The sequence below is a fragment of the Bos javanicus genome, chromosome 6 (assembly GCF_032452875.1).
Source record: "Bos javanicus breed banteng chromosome 6, ARS-OSU_banteng_1.0, whole genome shotgun sequence".
Classification (NCBI taxonomy): Eukaryota; Metazoa; Chordata; class Mammalia; order Artiodactyla; family Bovidae; genus Bos; species Bos javanicus.
Genome location: NC_083873.1, coordinates 15,267,780 through 15,286,932, shown reverse-complemented (window position 1 = coordinate 15,286,932; position 19,153 = coordinate 15,267,780). Strand labels below are relative to the sequence as shown.

The 19,153-nt window shown below is 36.4% G+C and overlaps 1 protein-coding gene across 1 annotated transcript in view; it reads left to right on the top strand.

The window, feature by feature from the left end:
- The window catches only part of ENPEP (glutamyl aminopeptidase), a 79,365-nt gene extending 63,668 nt beyond the window's left edge, over positions 1-15,697 (top strand). Inside the window, exons 14-20 of the mRNA XM_061419392.1 lie at positions 2,155-2,305; positions 3,463-3,536; positions 3,644-3,748; positions 3,836-4,006; positions 6,805-6,945; positions 13,790-13,868; positions 14,898-15,697. Of these exons, the coding sequence (XP_061275376.1) occupies positions 2,155-2,305; positions 3,463-3,536; positions 3,644-3,748; positions 3,836-4,006; positions 6,805-6,945; positions 13,790-13,868; positions 14,898-15,044 (868 nt within the window). The 3' untranslated portion in view covers positions 15,045-15,697. The remainder of the gene's footprint in view (positions 1-2,154; positions 2,306-3,462; positions 3,537-3,643; positions 3,749-3,835; positions 4,007-6,804; positions 6,946-13,789; positions 13,869-14,897) is intronic.
- The last annotated feature ends 3,456 nt before the right edge of the window (positions 15,698-19,153 follow it).

Sequence of the window (19,153 nt, the reverse complement as noted above, 5' to 3'; positions counted from 1 at the left end):
TTATCCCTATAATAACTGACAAAAAAAAATTTATTGTCAGCCCAGCATTCTGACCAAGTGACTCAGCTTTAAAAAAACAAGTGATACTAGTGCAGTGATTGCACGGCTATCAAATATGTTGAAAAAACAAGGCACTAGGATAGGATATCGATTTTTCAACATAAAATATACAGTGAAAGTGAAAGTGAAGTCGCTCAGTCGTGTCCGACTCTTTGCGACCCCATGGACTGTAACCCATCAGGCTCCTCTGTCCATGGGATTCTCCAGGCAACAATACTGGATTGGGGTGCCATTTCCTTCTCCAGGGGATCTTCCCGACCCAGGGATTGAACCCAGGTCTTCCACATTGCAGGCAGACGCTTTTACTGTCTGAGCCACCAGGGAAGATAAATATATAGTATTTATATATATTTATAAAATATACATTATATAGAGTATTTATATATATTTATAAAATGGGCCTCTAAACTTCACCTGTTATAAATGTGCAGCCCACAATTCAGGTTTCTGAATTACCTATTATTCATAAACTTTCATTAGCCTTCACCAATTTGATCCTCAGAGCAACAACTATTCATAGTTATTCTAAGAAAATACTTACGGGACAAAGCTGTTGCTCTATCCACCTAGAAAACTAGAGAATTATTAAAATTAGAAAATTCTCAAGTTTCAAATTGCAACATAAAATTCTACAATCACTTTCTACTCAACATTCTCAATAAAGTACTCCATTTCTCAATATTAGTTATACTTCTATTAAGACAAGTTGAATGTTCCAAAATATAAATCCTTTTAAAAAGATCATAAAGAAGGTTGAGCACCATAAAGAAAGCTGAGCACTGAAGAATTGATGCTTTTGAACTGTGGTGCTGGAGAAGACTCTTGAGAGTCCCTTGGACAGCAAGGAAATCAAACCAGTCAATCCTACAGGAAACCAACCCTGAATATTCATTGGAAGGACTGATGAAACCGAAGCTCCAGTATTTTGGTCACCTGATGCAAAGAGCCAACCCACTGAAAAAGACCCTCATTCTGGGAAGGATTTAAGGCAGGAGGAAAAGGGGATGACAGAGGATTAGATGGTTGGATGGCATCACCGACTCAATGGACATGAGTTTGAACAAGTTCTGGGAGATGGTAAAGGACAGGGAAGCCTGGCGTGCTGCAGTCCACGGGGTCACAAAGAGTTGGACACAACTGAGTGACTGAACAACAACAAATAAGATCAAGATCTGAGAAAATAGGAGAAATCGGCTCTCTGAACTGAAAACAAACTCTATATCATATCACATTAGTATAAATCATATGATGCCGAAAGTGTTTATTCTTACCTAGATCTCCAATACCATTTATCTTCTTATCAATTCAGGGGAGAAATCAAGGTATGATTACATTATTTCTCATTCACAAAAAATGATCTCAAGAAGTTTATTATTTAACCTAAACTTTCAAAATGTAGTTTAGAAAGACAGGATTCCCACCTAAGAGTCTTTACAAAACCTAGGCTAAAATTTGAGGCATAACAGATTTCTGAGAATATTATTTCGAAAGGTTCCAAAATCTTTTCTAAGGAGGAATAAGTCAGACTCTTTAAAATAAAGTGTCAATAGTAATTTCACATTGTTTTGAGGAATAAAATCCATTTTTATTTATAAATATTACTGGGAAATGTATTAAAAAGGAGATGTTTTATGGGGAATATAAGTTCAATTGAAATGTTTTAAGCATTAATGATTCACAAGTACTTTTATATTTCTTATTCATATCAAATATAAAAAATTCAATAAGGTATATTTATGATGGTGCATTTGTATATTATAATGAGCTAGTGAACTTAATGTTTAAAAGTTTCTATTTGTCAATATTAACCATACAACTAAATGACTTTTGTTTTATCTAAAATTCTGCCACAGAAATTTTTCAATGCATACCTTAATGTTTTGTCTCCCCTTTATTGTTGAACATATGAAAACACTAATACATCATTGTGAACAAACCTCTTTGATTGGACCTTTATAGTAATGCATTTTCTTAATTGTTTAATTGAAGGATTCTCATTAACGTTGAAGTCTATGATGCCCATGTTAGTACTTTCAGTCAAAGGAAACCAATCTATTGGTTTTAATTTACTGTGGAATTTTTTTTCTTTCTTAGAGCTCAGCTTCTAAATTATAAGGAGGCTCTGAACTTGACCAAGTATCTCAAGGAAGAAAAGGAATATTTACCATGGCACAGAGTCATTTCAGCTGTAACCTATATTATTAGCATGTTTGAAGATGATAAAGAGCTATACCCTGTGATTGAGGTAATGCTAATGCTATATTTCATGAAAGTAGATGTTTAGTCCCATTGGTCAGAGAAGGCAATGGCAACCCAGTACTCTTGCCTCTAGAATCCCATGGATGGAGGAGCCTGGTAGGCTATAGTCCATGGGGTCGCTAAGAGTCAGACACGACTGACGCAACTTAGCAGCAGCAGCAGCAGTCCCATTGGTAGAACAGGAAGATTTCTGAGAGAAGGAGCTCCTGGGAAACACAAAAGCATATCTTGACTACCAAGTAAAATCAAAGGAAATTATAATGACTTGACTAATCAAATCAAAGAGATGCTATTTTCTTTCAGCTTGAAGTGTATCAGTATTTCTGGTTCAGTATACCATTTAAAGGTGTATTTTAGTGTTAGAAGAAATATAATAGTTAATATTTTATTTAAAACAACATTTTAAACCATAGATACAAACTAGATCCTATTTTTAATGGATTTATCTATGTTAAAATGAATTTATTCTTATCAAAATATAACATCATTTTCCTTATTATTACTGCTGTTATTTCCACATTGAGATTTTATTATGACAGTCATTCAGACTACTTTTCTTGGCTTTGTGATTTCTGTAGCACTTTCTGATTACAAGAACACTTGTAATTTTAAACAAATTCTGGATTCCAATTTCTAGCTCTTCCATTTTCTTTATGAAAGAAATTGGACAAATGATTTCATATTTCTTTATTTTCTTTGTACAATAGGAAGTTAGTACTTGACTTCCCATGGTAATGGGATAGTAAGAATCATATAATAAAAATATACTTTGTAGATCTTAAGGCAATATACAAATGTTAGTTACTATTTCATTAATACATGAGCAATCTTTAGTATGGTAAGTCTATCAGGTGTTACTCTATTTATTAAAATGTCAGCTAAGAAGTCGAGGTTAAAAGGGGATGACCCAAAGTTCTATAAAACATTAGAGAGTGATCCAGAATGTTCTTATGTTCAGGACTGAAGTAAAATTGCTATGTGATAATAACTGGAATATATACCTTTCTGAACTGAAGTACAGGCCCAAAGTTCTCTGAACTAGTAGGGGAAAAGATTACCACTGGGAACTGTAGATAATAATAAATGGGAGACTGTTGCTAAATAGTAAATTATTACTCACTGCACATGGTGCTTTTATTTCAGAAATACTTCCGAGATCAAGTGAAGCCCATTGCAGATTCTCTGGGATGGAATGATGTTGGAGACCACCTCACAAAGTTATTTTTTTTACCTTTTTAAAAATTAATATTTGTTTAATATTTGTGTGTGTTAAGATAAGTTGAAAAATGCTCAAAGCCCCAGCTCTGTGTGTTTGATTTCTTAGATTACTCCGTGCCTCTGTATTAGGACTGGCGTGCAAGATGGGAGACAGCGATGCCTTGAACAACGCTTCCCAGTTGTTTCAGGAGTGGCTAACTGGGACTGTAAGGTGACTGTTCCCAGGTTTTCATATATAGAAGACTTTAAACTGAGAAATGAGGAATTAAAATCTCTGAAACACTGTTTCTTCTTCTAGTCTTCCTGTAAATCTCAGGCTTCTGGTATATCGGTATGGTATGCAGAACTCTGGCAATGAGACTTCATGGAATTACACTCTCGAGCAATACCAGAAAACTTCATTAGCTCAAGAAAAAGAAAAGCTACTGTATGGATTAGCATCAGTGAAGAATGTTACTCTTTTGTCAAGGTAAGCTGGAACTTTTTAAAAAATTACATGAATGGTACTCGATAGTTTACATGTCACGGTCTCTTTAAAATGCTAATTAATGGAAGATACATTTCCAAGAAAGTCTATTAAAAAATTATTTTCCTGGCAAGAAACATAATATCCATGTAAGAGTGGCTTAAAAAATAAAGACTCATTATCTCATATAAAAAATTCTAGAGGTAGAATTCCAGTCATGTACAGTGATTCAACATTTTATCCAAGACCTAGGCTCTTTCTCTTTCTTTTCTGCCATCTTCAACATGTTGGATGTTTTATGACTTCCAGAGCTCCATATATTTTGTCTTCACATAAATATGTTCAATGGAAGAAAGACAGGGGCAAAAGAGCTCCTCCTCACAAGACTCTGTCTTTTATGATAAGAGGTCAGTTATCTCCACTTCTCTCATTATCTAGCACTAGGTCACCCTTGATCATTCTGGGTGATTCTCTGGATTTACCACTTGATCACTTGCTGACTGCGATGAACTTGAGTTCCTTTGACTTGGGCCAACCATGGTACTCTGAGGATGGGGTAGCAATTTGCCTTCCCTAGAATCAAGGATACCTTGATCCAAACCCAGAACGAAACTGGTCTCTGTCAGCAGAGGACTGTCCACCACAACATGCATGAACACACAAATAGTTATTTATATTATACTCAAAAGATACAAAGACCACTTGAAGCCCATCTATGAATGTTCTCCCGCTTCACACCTATGTCCCAAATCAACTAGTTTCTGCCTTATTCATATTTTGCTTATATAGATTCTGAGTTACTTGCTTCATTCATTTAACCAACACTTAAGATATCCCTTCTATGTATAGGTATGTAGATTGTGGGAATAAAAATGAAAAAGAATAATATCTATCCTTGAGAAACTTACAGGTTCATGGGAGAGGCAGAATATAAATAGTAAATTATAGTGCAATAATGAATTTGTAAGAGCTACCAGAAACAGTTTGCTTTTACTTAGCAGGGCCAACAATATATTTTCACTATCTCACCTCAGGGCTATATGTGAAGTCTCCTTCTCTCTGGCCTAAGATAGTCTATCTACCCAGAACTTGATCATCTTGACATTCCACAAAACATCATATTGACTCATTACTTGGTTGTCATTGTGCTAATTGTTGTATATGATGAGAAAATTAGCAAGTACTTAGATGCCTTGTGTGCGTGTCCAGTTATGCCCAATTCTTTTCAACCCCATGGACTGTAGCGCACCAGGCTCCTCTGTCCACAGAATTTTCCAGGCAAGAATACTGGGATGGGTTGCCACTTCCGACTCCAGGGGATTTTCCTGACCCAAGGATCAAACCACGTCTCTTGGATCTCCTGCACTGGCAGGCAGATTCTTTACCACCGTGCCACCTGGGAAGCTCCACTTAGATGCCTTACTAAGATTCTTACGAACTAGAGGATAAAAGATAAATTGTACAAAATTTAGGAGTGCCCCACTCCAGTGCAGAAGTTTATTAGAGCATGCTCAGATATTCCCTCTGGGTATAGCCATGGAATAAAGTGAATAAAAATCTATTTGGTCACTTAATTTATCTTGTTTTATACTCTAATTATAGCCAACTAATCTAACCATACAGATTATATTAGAAAGTTGTTTTTTACAATCTTCAGTTCAATTGCTCAGTCATGTCTGATTCTTTGCGACCCCATGGACTGAAGCACACCAGGCCTCCCTGTCCATCACCAACTCCCAGAGTTTACTTAAACTCATGTCCATTGAGTCGGTGCCATCAGCCATGAGATGCCATCCAGCCATCTCATCCTCTGTCGTCCCCTTCTCCTCCCACCTCAGTCTTTCCCAGCATCAGGGTATTTTCAAATGAGTCAGTTCTTCACATCAGGTGGCCAAAGTATTGGAGTTTCAGTTTCAACATCAGTCCTTCCAATGAATATCCAGGACTGATTTCCTTTAGGATGGACTGATTGGATCTCCTTGCAGTCCAAGGGACTCTCAAGAGTCTTCTCCAACACCACAGTTCAAAAGCATCAATTAAGACTTAACTGTGGTCCCATATAAAAGAAGAATATAAGGATCTCCCTGGTGGTGCAGGGGTGAAGAATCTGCCTGCCAATGTGGGAGATGTGGATTTGATCCCTGATCCAGGAAGACCTCACAAGCTGCAGAGCAGCTAAGCTCATGTACCACAGCTACTGAGCCTGTCCTCTAGCGTCCTGGAGGCACAATTACTGACCCCACACCCTACAAGTACCGAAGCCCACATGCCCTAGAGCCCGTGCCCCACAACGAGAGAAGCCACCACAATGAGAAGCCCACGCACCGCAAGTAGAGAGTAGCCCCTACTACTAGAGAAAAACCTGTGTAGCAACGAAGACTCAGCACAGCCAAAATTTTATAATTTATAAAATTATGAAAAAGAAAGAATATCAGTAATTTAATTTATTAGTTCCTTTTTTAGTTTCATGGAATAATAGGCAAATGGATGGAGTGCTTCTATTAAATAAATACAATTAATTTTTTAAATTAATAGTTAAAATTGTGGGTTTTAACTGTTGTAGTACTTCCAAAATAACTGAAATTTTCATACAGTTTACACTTCACTAGTCCTCAAAATTAAAAACAGTTAAGTATCTTAGAAAATATTAAATTGTGTTTTATTATTTTTCTTATTTAATTGTTTCAGTAGATGACTCAATAATTAAATTACTGGAATGAAAGCTAAGTTCTATTGGAATTTAGTTAAGGGTGAACACTGAAGGTTCATTTTGAATTGCTTTTCCATTTGACTTCTTTTAGGTATTTGGATTTACTCAAGGACTCAAACCTTATTAAAACGCAGGATGTGTTTACAGTCATTCAATACATCTCATACAACAGCTATGGGAAGACTATGGCCTGGAATTGGATACAACTCAACTGGGAATATCTAGTCAACAGGTGAGGTGATTAGATAATGATTTGTTGTTCTCTTTGTCTGATACCATCTGCAAGTTCTTTTTTCTCTTTTTTGTGCTTTCTCTGACATCTATACAAATCTGAAATGCCGTATTATCAGAAGTAAAGGATCATGGTATTTTCCCTCTAGGAAAGCAATATGCTAGTTTATTATAGTTTATAATTCCTTTCTTGGAAAGTAGTGTTTCCAACTGATCAATAGATTTCTGAAATCTTCAAACATGCCTAAATTGCATCTGAGTCATCAGGGAAGCCCCTAAAGGAATTTCCCTGTAGCTCATAAGACCCAGGTTTGATCCCTGGGTCAGGAAGGTCCTCTGGAGAAGGGAATGGCAACCCACTCCAGTGTTCTTGCCTGGAGAATCCCATGGACAGAGGAGCCTGGCGGGCTACAGTCCATTGACTCACAAAGAGTTGGACATGACTGAGCAACTAAGCACACACATGTGATTTATTTCAAATAATGCATATTTCATTTTAAAAGTTAGTTCATTGTTATACCTCTTAAAAAATTAAGAAATAGAAAAAAACAGGTTTGTATTATCATAAAAGTCAAAAACAGTTGACCTTAAATCTATTAGATATGAAGTTTAATTTTTTCAGGACAAATAAGTTAATGACTATTTCCAATGCTAGTTCTAAACCCTCTCCCAAGGCTTTTAATATTTCTTCATAATCTGATAATCTAATTCTCATGTGATATTATTTCAAGTAGCCTAAAACATAAAATCATATAATAACCATATGTCAGACACAAACAAAAAAGCCCAGTATTAATTATGGTTAATTTGAAAAAGTATAATTTCCCCATTAAAATTGGATAAGACAAATTAAACAGAAATGACATAAGCTTCAGTCAAATATTTTCAAACTCTTAAACATTTTCCAGACTTCAAAATGAGTGGTTTTACTGCCTCTATTTCTAAATAATTTATAGTCATCTTAAAATAGTCTGCTTTTTTATAAAGCTTTTGCTTCATGATTTTTATGACAGCTGATGACCAACCACTAATGTCCTTTCCAGTTTGAGACTTAACCACAAAGTTCCAAAAACACTTCAGAAATTATTATTTGCTTTTATTTATTCCACTAAACAAATATTAAATCAGATATTATTTTTATATAATTATTTTTCAAAATATTTAAGATATAATTAAATCCTTTTTTTAGTTTTTAAAATAATCAATATGATAAATATACAGCATATTTCCCCTTAAATGGTACATTCTATATGGTATTAGTTTCTTGGAATAAACATAGTTATATTAAATGTTGAAATATGACTGAGAATTAAAAATAACATCAAAGAAGCCTACTCAAAGACATAAAAAGATATCCACAATATAGGATAATGTAAAAAACAGCAGATTATAAAAACATATGTTTAATATCACTCCATTTCTGTAAATAAACAAACATGACTCAAGGGAAAACAGCTATGTGACAAAAGGGATTATTTTTAGGTGGTGTGATTATGGGTGATTTCTGTATCCTTATTTTTACTTCTCTGTATTTTTTGCAAAATAATATACACCCATTTTATGATAAGAAAATTGAAATTTTAAAAAAGGAAATCACATTAAGTTCCTGTAATGATATTTTACAGATTTGAAGAAAGTCTGTTATTACAGCTAACGGTTTTTCCAGTGATTTTCTATAATTTCTACAACATTTCTCTTCTGTTTTATTCTTTGTGACTAAAAATTAAAGAATATATTTAGAAACTAGCAATGAATAGATTGAATAAAAACTGCAACTACCTATATAAATTCTCAGTCATATTTCAACATGTAAATACATCTTAGTTTATTTAGCTAATCTCCATCTGTTGGATAATAAAATTGTTTGAAATTTTCCACTGTATAAATAATGTACTAATGAACATCTTTGAAACTGAACTTATTTGTTGTCTTTGAACGTCCTTGACAATTTCCTTAGGATACAAATAATAATAGAAACAATACTGCTGAGTTAAAGGATGGATTCATTTTTCGATTTTCTGATGAATATTGCAAAACTGTCTTCTAGAACAAACTTTACTATTAACTTGGCCTATTTTCCAACCCTTGCCAATACTCAGTGCTATCATTTAAAAATATTCTTATTAATTGAGTACATGAAAACTGGTATCTCATTTTAAATAATTCTTTCATTCAATAAATATTATGGAGCATATACTATGTGCTAGGCTCCGTGCTTGGCACTAAAGGTACAATAGTGTACAAGGAGAAAAAGATCTGGTTCTCTGTTTTCATGGAGTTTAGAGTCTAATGATGAAGAGCAATATTAAGTAAAGTGAAAGTGTTAGTCATTCAGTCGTGTTCGACTCTTTGTGACCCCATGGACTGTAGCCCACCAGGTTCCTCTGTCCATGGAATTCTCCAGGCAAGAATACTGAAGCAGGTAGCCATTCCCTTCTCCAAAGGATCTTCTCAACCCAGGGATCAAACCCAGGTCTCCTGCACTGCAGGCTGATCCTTTACCATCTGAGCCACCAGGGAAGCCCCTAATAGTAAGCAAAGAATCAAATAAATACATGTATAATTAAAACTGTAATAACTACAGATAGAAAAGTTTCTGGGTACACTGAAAGAGTGTAATGGGGAAACTGACCAAGTCAGGAGAAGTTGGAGGTTAAGGGCTTCCCTAAGGGAGTGATGACTGAGCTGAATTCTGAAAGATGGGCAGGAGTAAATTAGATGAACAGGAGGTGAGCGTTCCTGGCTGAAAAGAAGAAAGCTAAGGGCTAAGCTTTTGGGGATCACATTAAGATTTGGACTTTTGTTCTAACAGCAATGATAAGTCACTACTGAGTTTTAAGTAAAAAAGTAAAAATTATCAATTTTGTTTTCAAAAGAAAGCTCTAGTGGTAAAGCCTAAATGGGAAACATGAGGAAAGCAATTATAGAGCTACTGGAGTAATCCTAATAAAAGATGGTTGGTAGATTATACTGTGGATATAATGATAAAGATGAAAAGATAAGAACAACCTTTAGAATTAGAAGTTAGAAAGTTAGAAAGGTAGATTAGAAGTTAGAAAGCTTATTCAACTTATATGCAGAATACATCATGCAAAATGCTGGGCTGGATGAAGCACAGGCTGGAATCAAGATTGCCGGGAGAAATATTAATAACCTCAGATATGCAGATGACACCACCCTTATGGCAGAAAGCAAAGAGGAACTAAAGAGTCTCTTGATGAAAGTGAAAGAGGAGAGTGAAAATTCTGGCTTAAAGCTCAACATTCAGAAAACTAAGATCATGGCATCTGGTCCCATCACTTCATGGCAAACAGATGGGGAAACAATGGAAACAGTAAGAGACCTTATTTTCTTGAGTTGCAAAATCACTGCAGATGGTGTCTGCAGCCATGAAATTAAAAGATGCTTGCTCCTTAGAAGAAAAGCTATGACCAACCTAGACAGCATAATAAAAAGCAGAGACATTGTTTTGCCGACAAAGGTCTGTCTAGTCAAAGCTATGGTTTTTCCAGTGGTCATGTATGGATGTGAGAGTTGGACCATAAAGAAATCTGAGTGCTGAAGAATTGATGCTCCTGAACTGTGGCATTGGTGAAGACTCTTGAGAGTCCCTTGGATTTCAAGGCAATCAAACCAGTCAATCCTAAAGGAAATCAGTCCTGAATATTCATTGGAAGGACTGATGTTGAAGCTGAAACTCCAATACTTTGGCCACCTGATGTGAAGAACTGACTCATTGGAAAAGACCCTGATGCTGGGAAAGATTGAAGGCAGGAGGAAAAGGGGATAACCGAGGATGAGATGGTTGGATGGCATCACCAACTTGATGGACATGAGTTTGAGCAAGCTCCGGGAGTTGGTGATGGACAGGGAAGCCTGGCATGCTGCAGTCCATGAGGTCGCAAAGAGTTGGACACAACTGATCCACTGAACTGACTGAGATTAATAATGGGAGGCAAGCGAGGTGACAAAAATAAAATGTCTAGATTTCTAGAAAAGATAAAGTTTTCAGAAGAACAGTGAGTTCAGGTATGTGTGTGTGTGTGTGTATGTGTATATATATACACATATATACACACATTACTGAACTATAAGGAAGCTTAGGGCTTAGGTGAAAATGTTATTGAAAGTGGTATATCATGGAATTTAAACTATTTTAGGAAAAAAGTGAAAGCAAAGGAAAAGCTGATGATCCTGAAGAAAGTAGGGATAGAGATGCTCAATGGAACAGAAATCCAGATAAAGTCAAAGAATGAGGGTAAATTATGTCATGGAGCATACATAAATTAATGATTTTAGAGGTAGAGTACTTATGGATGATCACAAAGTATGATGATGGAAATTGGTGGCTGGAGTTGAGTGGAGAAAATAGCATTGGAAATCAGGAGGTCAAGAAACTAAGGAGGTAAGCTGTTTTATCTTCATCTAAGTGGACCTTGAAGTCATAACCTGGAGTAGAAAAGACAACTAGGAGTCAGATGCCAAAGTGTATCATAAGTGAGATGAAGGGGAATAACCTGAAGAAGCAGAGGGTCTTAAAGAGTGAAGGAATAATGGTTTGTAATCCATAACAGGGAGCATGATCACACCAATTCCTTTTCTGACCTGGTGCTATGGAGGATACAGGAAAAGAAACATTCTCCAAATGAGTAGTGGTATTCCCTGTAAAGGGGTAGTTCCAAAGGGCTAGGTGAAGGGTTTGAGAGGTTGGGTGACGCTAGAAGGCCAAGTCAGGGGCAAGGAGGTACATATATGACAGGTGCAGTGTCATGCCTGAGTCTTACATTTTGGATAATGACTCATGATATTCAGTTCAGTTCAGTTACTCAGTCGTGTTCGACTATTTGCAACGCCATGAATCACAGTACACCAGGCCTCCCTGTCCCTCACTAACTCCTGGAGTTCACTCAGACTCAAGTCCATCGAGTCAGTGATGCCATCCAGCCTTCTCATCCTCTGTCGTCCCCTTCTCCTCCTGCCCCCAATCCCTCCCAGCATCAGAGTCTTTTCCAATGAGTCAACTCTTCACATAAGGTGGCCAAAGTACTGGAGTTTCAGCTTTTAGCATCATTCCTTCCAAAGAAATCCCAGGGCTGATCTCCTTCAGAATGGACTGGTTGGATCTCCTTGCAGTCCAAGGGACTCTCAAGAGTCTTCTCCAACACCACAGTTCAAAAGCATAAGTAAAGGGAAATTGTTTGCCTTAGACTTCTAAGAAAATAAAGACAAAAGACATAATGGATTTAAATTCAGTGGTGTCTGTGATAAGAGTGATCACTGGACCTAGGATACCAAAATTGTGGATAATCATTAGAACATTTCATCTATTTCCATTGGGTACATTTTCTCTTTACATTTCTTTTGCAAACTGATGATTCATTCCTTTGCTAATTTCATGTTGGCATATTTCTCCCTATTACCAATCTGAAAGGGCTTCCCTCGTGCCTCAGTTGGTAAAGAATCCAGCTGCAATGAGGGAGACCTGGGTTTGATCCCTGGGTTGGGAAGAGCCCCTGGAGAAGGGAATGACTACCCACTCCAGTATTCTGGCCTGGAGAATTCCATGGACTGTATAGTCCATGGGGTCACAAAGAGTCAGACACGACTGAGTGACTTTCACCAATCTGAAAGGGCTCTTTAATATAGTCAAAATATTTGCTCTTTTAACAACAAAATAATAAATTTTTACTTTTAATTTTATGGCAGGCTTCCTTTCACATAAATTTTTTAATGTGTATGTGACAAACTATTAGTTTTTATCTTCATGGTTTCTGCTTTTTATGTGATACTTTTTAAATGTAAAATTTCTCCTCCTGTTTAATTCTTTATATGTTGATATATTGCCTTTATCCTTTCCCAACATTCCAAACATTCAAGGTTTATAGATAATTCTTGTGATTGTTTTTTTTACACTGTGATTAACTGGGATGAAATTTTACCTGAATCACTGTCATTTGCATTTTGGTTTGTAAGGATACTTGTGATTCTTACTTTTTAAGAGAGAAAAATGCAAAAGGTATAGGAATAGAATATAATCGCTAAAGTGCTATCTTTGCACTTAGCTTCAAATGTCTTTGCTTAGCGGGCTGATATAGATCATAATGCCAAATATGCAAGTAGCCAATAAAGCTTTATGGAAGCAGAATAAATAGCCTATATTCAAATTTCTGTATCTGTAGGAAGACACATCAATTATTAGTTAAGATAAAGGTGACAGAGCTATTCTGCTGTAACAGAAACACAGAAATACAGCAGCTTAAATGACATAAGTAATTATTTCTCATTTGGATCGGTCTCCTGAAGTGAGCATTCCAAGGTGTTAGGGTGGTTGTGCTCCATGAAGCCTAAGGCCTTATTCTGTGTAGTTGAAATCTGGAAGAAGGGGAAGGAAAAAAAGAAGATCGAAGGCAAGCAATTTTCCTTTACTTCCCTAAGCAGAAGATGGAAGTTGCACCTACCACTTCTGTTTATGTTCCATTGATGAGAACTGGATCACCTGTTTGCACCTAGCTAGGAGGAAGGCTGAGACAAGTAATCTGACTACGGTTCTCATGTGTGTAGGAAAAAGGAGAACAGATTTGGGGAATATAACAACCAGCCTACCATTTCTGGGAAAGTGGTGTGGATCTGTCTACAAAAAAAAAAAAGTGAAGAAGTTGCTGCGAATTTCTCCTGAATAGAATTATTTTAAATTAAATATGTTTACTTACTGTTTTATACTTACTGTACTTTGAAAATTACTTTAAAAAAACTCTCAAACTAAAAAGGACATGTCTGCATCTAGAGGAAAGATTTAAAGTTCTGAGAACTTATGTAGCCTTTTCCTCCCCTAAATTTCTCTTCAGGTATACACTCAATAACAGAAACCTTGGCCGGATTGTCACTATAGCAGAGCCATTCAACACTGAACTACAACTCTGGCAGGTAGGAAGATAAATTCCTCTATACTTGTCAGGGAAGGAACAGAATTAATTTTTTTTCAAGTAGAAATGATATTTTCTCTATTCAGATCCCAGAAGACTGGGAAAAAGTAATAATTCTTATATATAATTAAATGTACATCTATTTTTTTCTAAACTAAAAAAATTTCAAATAACCAAGAGATAAAGTTTAAAAGTTGAGAAAGGTGAAGCCTGGGGAGGCTTAGGCTCATAGTCCTTGAGACCATACAGTTTAGCAAGCCATGAGCAGTCCATCTCCCCTTTCCAGGTAAGTGTAATCCTGGGATAAGCTGGTCAAGATTTGATTCCTTTCAGAACTCATAGTTTTGGAATTTCAAAACTAAGCCCAAATCTTTCAGATTTCGGATACCTCAATTCCTGTGGGGTGGAGGGGTAAGGGCATGTTCGTTAACGTTAGACAGAGATTGTATGAATTTTCAGTATCTGTTTAAGATATTGGAATGTTACATCCTTCTGTAAAACAAAATAATTCTTATTTTTGTAAATAGCAGATACTACTATGGTTAAGTTTGGGAGAGGGTTTTGGAGGGAAGAGGGAAAACAAACCAAATTTAATAGAGATTTTTTGATGAGCCCTCAGTGAGTGAACTGAAAGTATATAAAACACTCCAGACTCTTGGAACAAAAGGCTAATAAAGCCATCATTCCACAGTACAGACTTCCCAGGAAACACCTTGGGAGAACGTGCAGAAAACTGAGAAACTTGCAAAAGCAAAGAGAGCATGCCAGCCACCACTGTGCTGCTCTCCTTCCCCAGTACAGCAGGGCCTCTTTTGCGGCACATGCTGCCTGGCATCCAAAGCCATGGGTAATGACTACCAATCTGAGAGATGGGCTCAATCTGAATGATGCATCAGAAGATGTATCTTAATGTTGTTCAGTGATACTGAATTTCCAGCAAAGAAGGAAACAAACCCAGAATGTAAATAAAATCCCCGAAGAATACGTGGGCTTAAAATTACTTTCTTAATCATTGCTTTCTCTTTTATAGATCAAGAGCTTTTTCGAAAGATATCCTGAAGCTGGAGCGGGACAAAAACCTAGGGAGCAAGTACTGGAAACAGTGAAAAACAATATCGAGTGGCTAAAACAAAACAGGGACACCATAAGAAACTGGTTTCTTGATTTGAATGGTTAATGTGTCCAAATATCATATTTTAATTTTGTGACTCTATTGTTTCTCTGTTAAATATTTGGTGGCCTAATTTACAAGCACTATGGAGGGAGTTTTATATATAGATACTGCTTTCACCAAGTACTGTGTTTATATGTCTTGCAAAGCTTTTAAATTGTCCCATTTTGTTTATGAAGGAAGATACTAATGGAGTAGTTAATGTACTCAGGGATTTCTTCTAAGCATACTTCATAGGAGATTCTTTACAAACTGAAGATAATTTAATAGCCATTTTAAGGTCTTTAAATATCATTCTTTGTATCCTAAATCTGTGAAAATAGAACAATTTGGTCTTAGCTTTATATTTTTAGTACCAAAGAAGCACCACTTAATCTTCTGTCTTGAATGATTTTTAAAGTTTAAATACCAGTACTGAGGGACCAATATTACCATCTTAATCTTTATCTTATTATTCAGAATTACACAGATCTAACATCATTGTATTCACACATGTTTTACTCTTTTAAATCCTATCAAAGTAACCTGGGGTTAAATTTTACTCAAGGATTGCATGAATTAACCAAAGAAATACCTGACTCTTACCTTTGTTATAAAATCAACAAAAGAATTTTCCTCTCCTTTTTAAAATAAATCTGAATGATTACCTTGAAAAAATGCATTGTTTTCCAGTGTTCCTTTACTCTTGAATAATGACTGTAGCACTCCCCAAATACTTTCAGTTCAGTTCTGTCGCTCAGTCGTGTCCGGCTCTTTGCAACCTCATGAATCTCAGCATGTCAAATACTTCAGCAGGAGGCAATAAGATTCAAGAACCAAGTCTTTTTCATGCTTAGTTTTTTGTCATCCTGCTCCATTCCCTACAAAGTTCCTTCAAATAAGCTATGAAATTAAGGGGAAGATACTGCTTAAATCCTACATGGATTTTAGAGGAAAAGGGCTAAATAATTGGAAACTTATTAGGAAACAGAGAAGGGTGATCATTCCATAAAACTAAATGGAATTAGAACTTAGCTTTGATCTTACCTAGCAATCCTTAAGTGTGAATATAAGGAAACCCATGGATGTTTCCAACATGACTCTGCATATCTGAGGATATATCTTCTTAGATATAACTTTAATGTGTAAACCCTTATATCCTAATCCATACAGAATCAGTTCAGTTCACTTCAGTCGCTCAGTCGTGTCCGACTCTTTGCGACCCCATGGACAGGAACACTCCAGGCCTCCTTGTCCATCACCAATTCATACAGAATCAGATCAGATCAGATTAGATCAGTCGCTCAGTCGTGTCTGACTCTGTGACCCCATGAATCGCAGCACGCCAGGCCTTCCTGTCCATCACCAACTCCCGGAGTTCACTCAGACCCACGTCCATCAAGTCAGTGATGCCATCCAGCCATCTCATCCTCTGTTGTCCCCTTCTCCTCTTGCCCCCAGTCCCTCCCAGCATCAGAGTCTTTTCCAATGAGTCAACTCTTCTCATGAGGTGGCCAAAGTACTGGAGTTTCAGCTTTAGCATCATTTCTTCCAAAGAAATCCCAGGGCTGATCTCCTTCAGAATGGACTGGTTGGATCTCCTTGCAGTCCAAGGGACTCTCAAGAGTCTTCTCCAACACCACAGTTCAAAAGCATCAATTCTTCGGTGCTCAGCCTTCTTCACAGTCCAACTCTCACATGACCACAGGAAAAACCATAGCCTTGACTAGACGAACCTTTGTTGGCAAAGTAATGTCTCTGCTTTTGAATATGCTATCTAGGTTGGTCATAACTTTCCTTCCAAGGAGTAAGCGTCTTTTAATTTCATGGCTGCAGTCACCATCTGCAGTGATTTTGGAGCCCAGAAAAATAAAGTCTGACACTGTTTCCACTGTTTCCCCATGTATTTCCCATGAAATGGTGGGACCGGATGCCATGATCTTCGTTTTCTGAATGTTGAGCATACAGAATAGCACTGATCAAATTTATATTCGTGATTTGACTAAAGACATCAATTTTGTAGGAGCTGGTGGCAAGAACATGTTTAACATGGCACTTGATGCCTAGTAGATCCACAACACAAGTCCAATAGACAGAAAAGGTAGTAAATTAGTATGTTCCAATCTGCTATATCTAGAAAATCTAAATTTATTTGGAACCTTCAGAAGTATAATTTAAGATTGGTTTGATGATAATTGAAACATATGGAAACAATCAAAACCCTAGCTTTGACTTTACATAAAAAATATTCCCTAATCAAGGACTCTCAAACTTTGTAAACTTTCCTATTGCTGTCTCTTAATTTTTACTTCTCAATCCACATAGTTAAACTGTCAAAGTCAAATGTAGACTGGGGGGAGGAGGGGGAAGACAAAAAAAGACGATATTTTCAGGCTAAAACTTTTAAATTATTGTTTTAAATTACTTCAGAAGAAAACCACATTAACATCATAAATCATCAGGAACAACAACAAAAAAAAAATCCCACTATCCTCATGGGGATTAACACCCTAACTTCAAATTGACCACAATCAAAACCAGCACTTGAAGTCTATGTATTGTTCCAAGTGGATAAATAAGGAAGTGGGATGTTTTATCCTTCTGCTTTATGCAATAAATTCTTTAAAAAATTTGAAGGAGATGGTACATGAAACAGATTCCCAACTTGCCTATAAGTCATTCTGCCTCATTCCACTCTAAGCATTAAAACTGAGAATGAATTGTTTAGTTCTATTTACCCCATATGAAAAAGAACTGTGCACACTTCGTTATAACTCCAGTAGCCAATCAGGCCCTTCACAAACAATGTCTGGTTTTTAAAGGCTGATAACCAATAGATAGATCTATGCCAAGAAGAGTTTGCTACTGTGTTTTTTTGATTTTGTCATGATTTTTACAGGGAAAATTTTTAGTATGTTGTATCCAAAATTAAACCACAATAAACCATCAACTTTAAAGAATTAACAGGAAGAAATGATCAGCAAAGTCATGTAGCAAGAAGCAGGGCCAGTAATAATTATTGCCTCTTTCTAGGCAGTTTATTCCTATATTGCAGATCACTGCTGTGCACCCACACAAGTGTAAACTAGGAGCTTATATAATAAACTAGGACATATAAGTAGCAAGCAGGGAAGTTCTGGGGAGCAGAGATATACAGCTAGGTTGAAGGCAATGTTACTCCTACAGTTTACCCTTCATGTAGATAAAGTGTTATTCCAAAAATAGATAAATACAAGGTGGGAAGAGAAATCTCAAATGGTAATTCTCAAAAGGAGAATAAGCAGGGAACAGAGGAAGAAGAGTAGAATAACCAATGAAACTTCCAAAACTGCTAAATAATAGTGACAGTAACAATAATAACAAGTTCCTTTCCAATACCAAGCCCTATTCTAAACACAAGTACTCCACATACATCAATTTCTATATTTGAACTTTACAAAAACCCATGAGGTCGGTACTGTTAATATCCCCATTTTACAGATGGAGAAACAGACAGAGAAGTCACACAACTTGCCCAAGGCCAAAAAGTTAGTGTCTGGCATGAGGCATGACTTGAACCTAGTTTATCACCAGAATCAACATACATACCCACATATTAAAGTAGAAATCCCTGAAGAGATTCCATTATCTTACCCCATTGTGAGATAGTTCAACATAGGTATGTGACTTACTTTGGCTGGTCAAATATTGATGAAATTGATGTGTGTCAATCTCAGGCTGAAATGTGCAGAGTCAGCACATGGTTTGCCACATTCTCCATTTTTCTTCTGCCACTAGATCCAGCAATGTTCCAGATAGAGGCTGTTCTGTTTGCCTGAATTTCAGGAGGAAAACAATAAAACCAAAAATCAGTTCTTTGAAAAGAACAAAAAAAAACACAGACAAACCTTTAGCTAGTATGATCAAGAACAAAGTGAGAAAACTTAAATTACTGAAATTAGGAATGAAAGAGGAGGCATCACTATCAAATTTACAGAGATAAGAAGAATTAAAGAGAACTCTATGCATAGCCATACACCAACAAGTCAGATAACTTAGATTAAATGAAAGAATTCCTAGAAAAACACAAACTATCAAACTGACTCAAGAAGAAACAGACAATCTAAACAGACCTATAACAACTAAAGAGATTGATT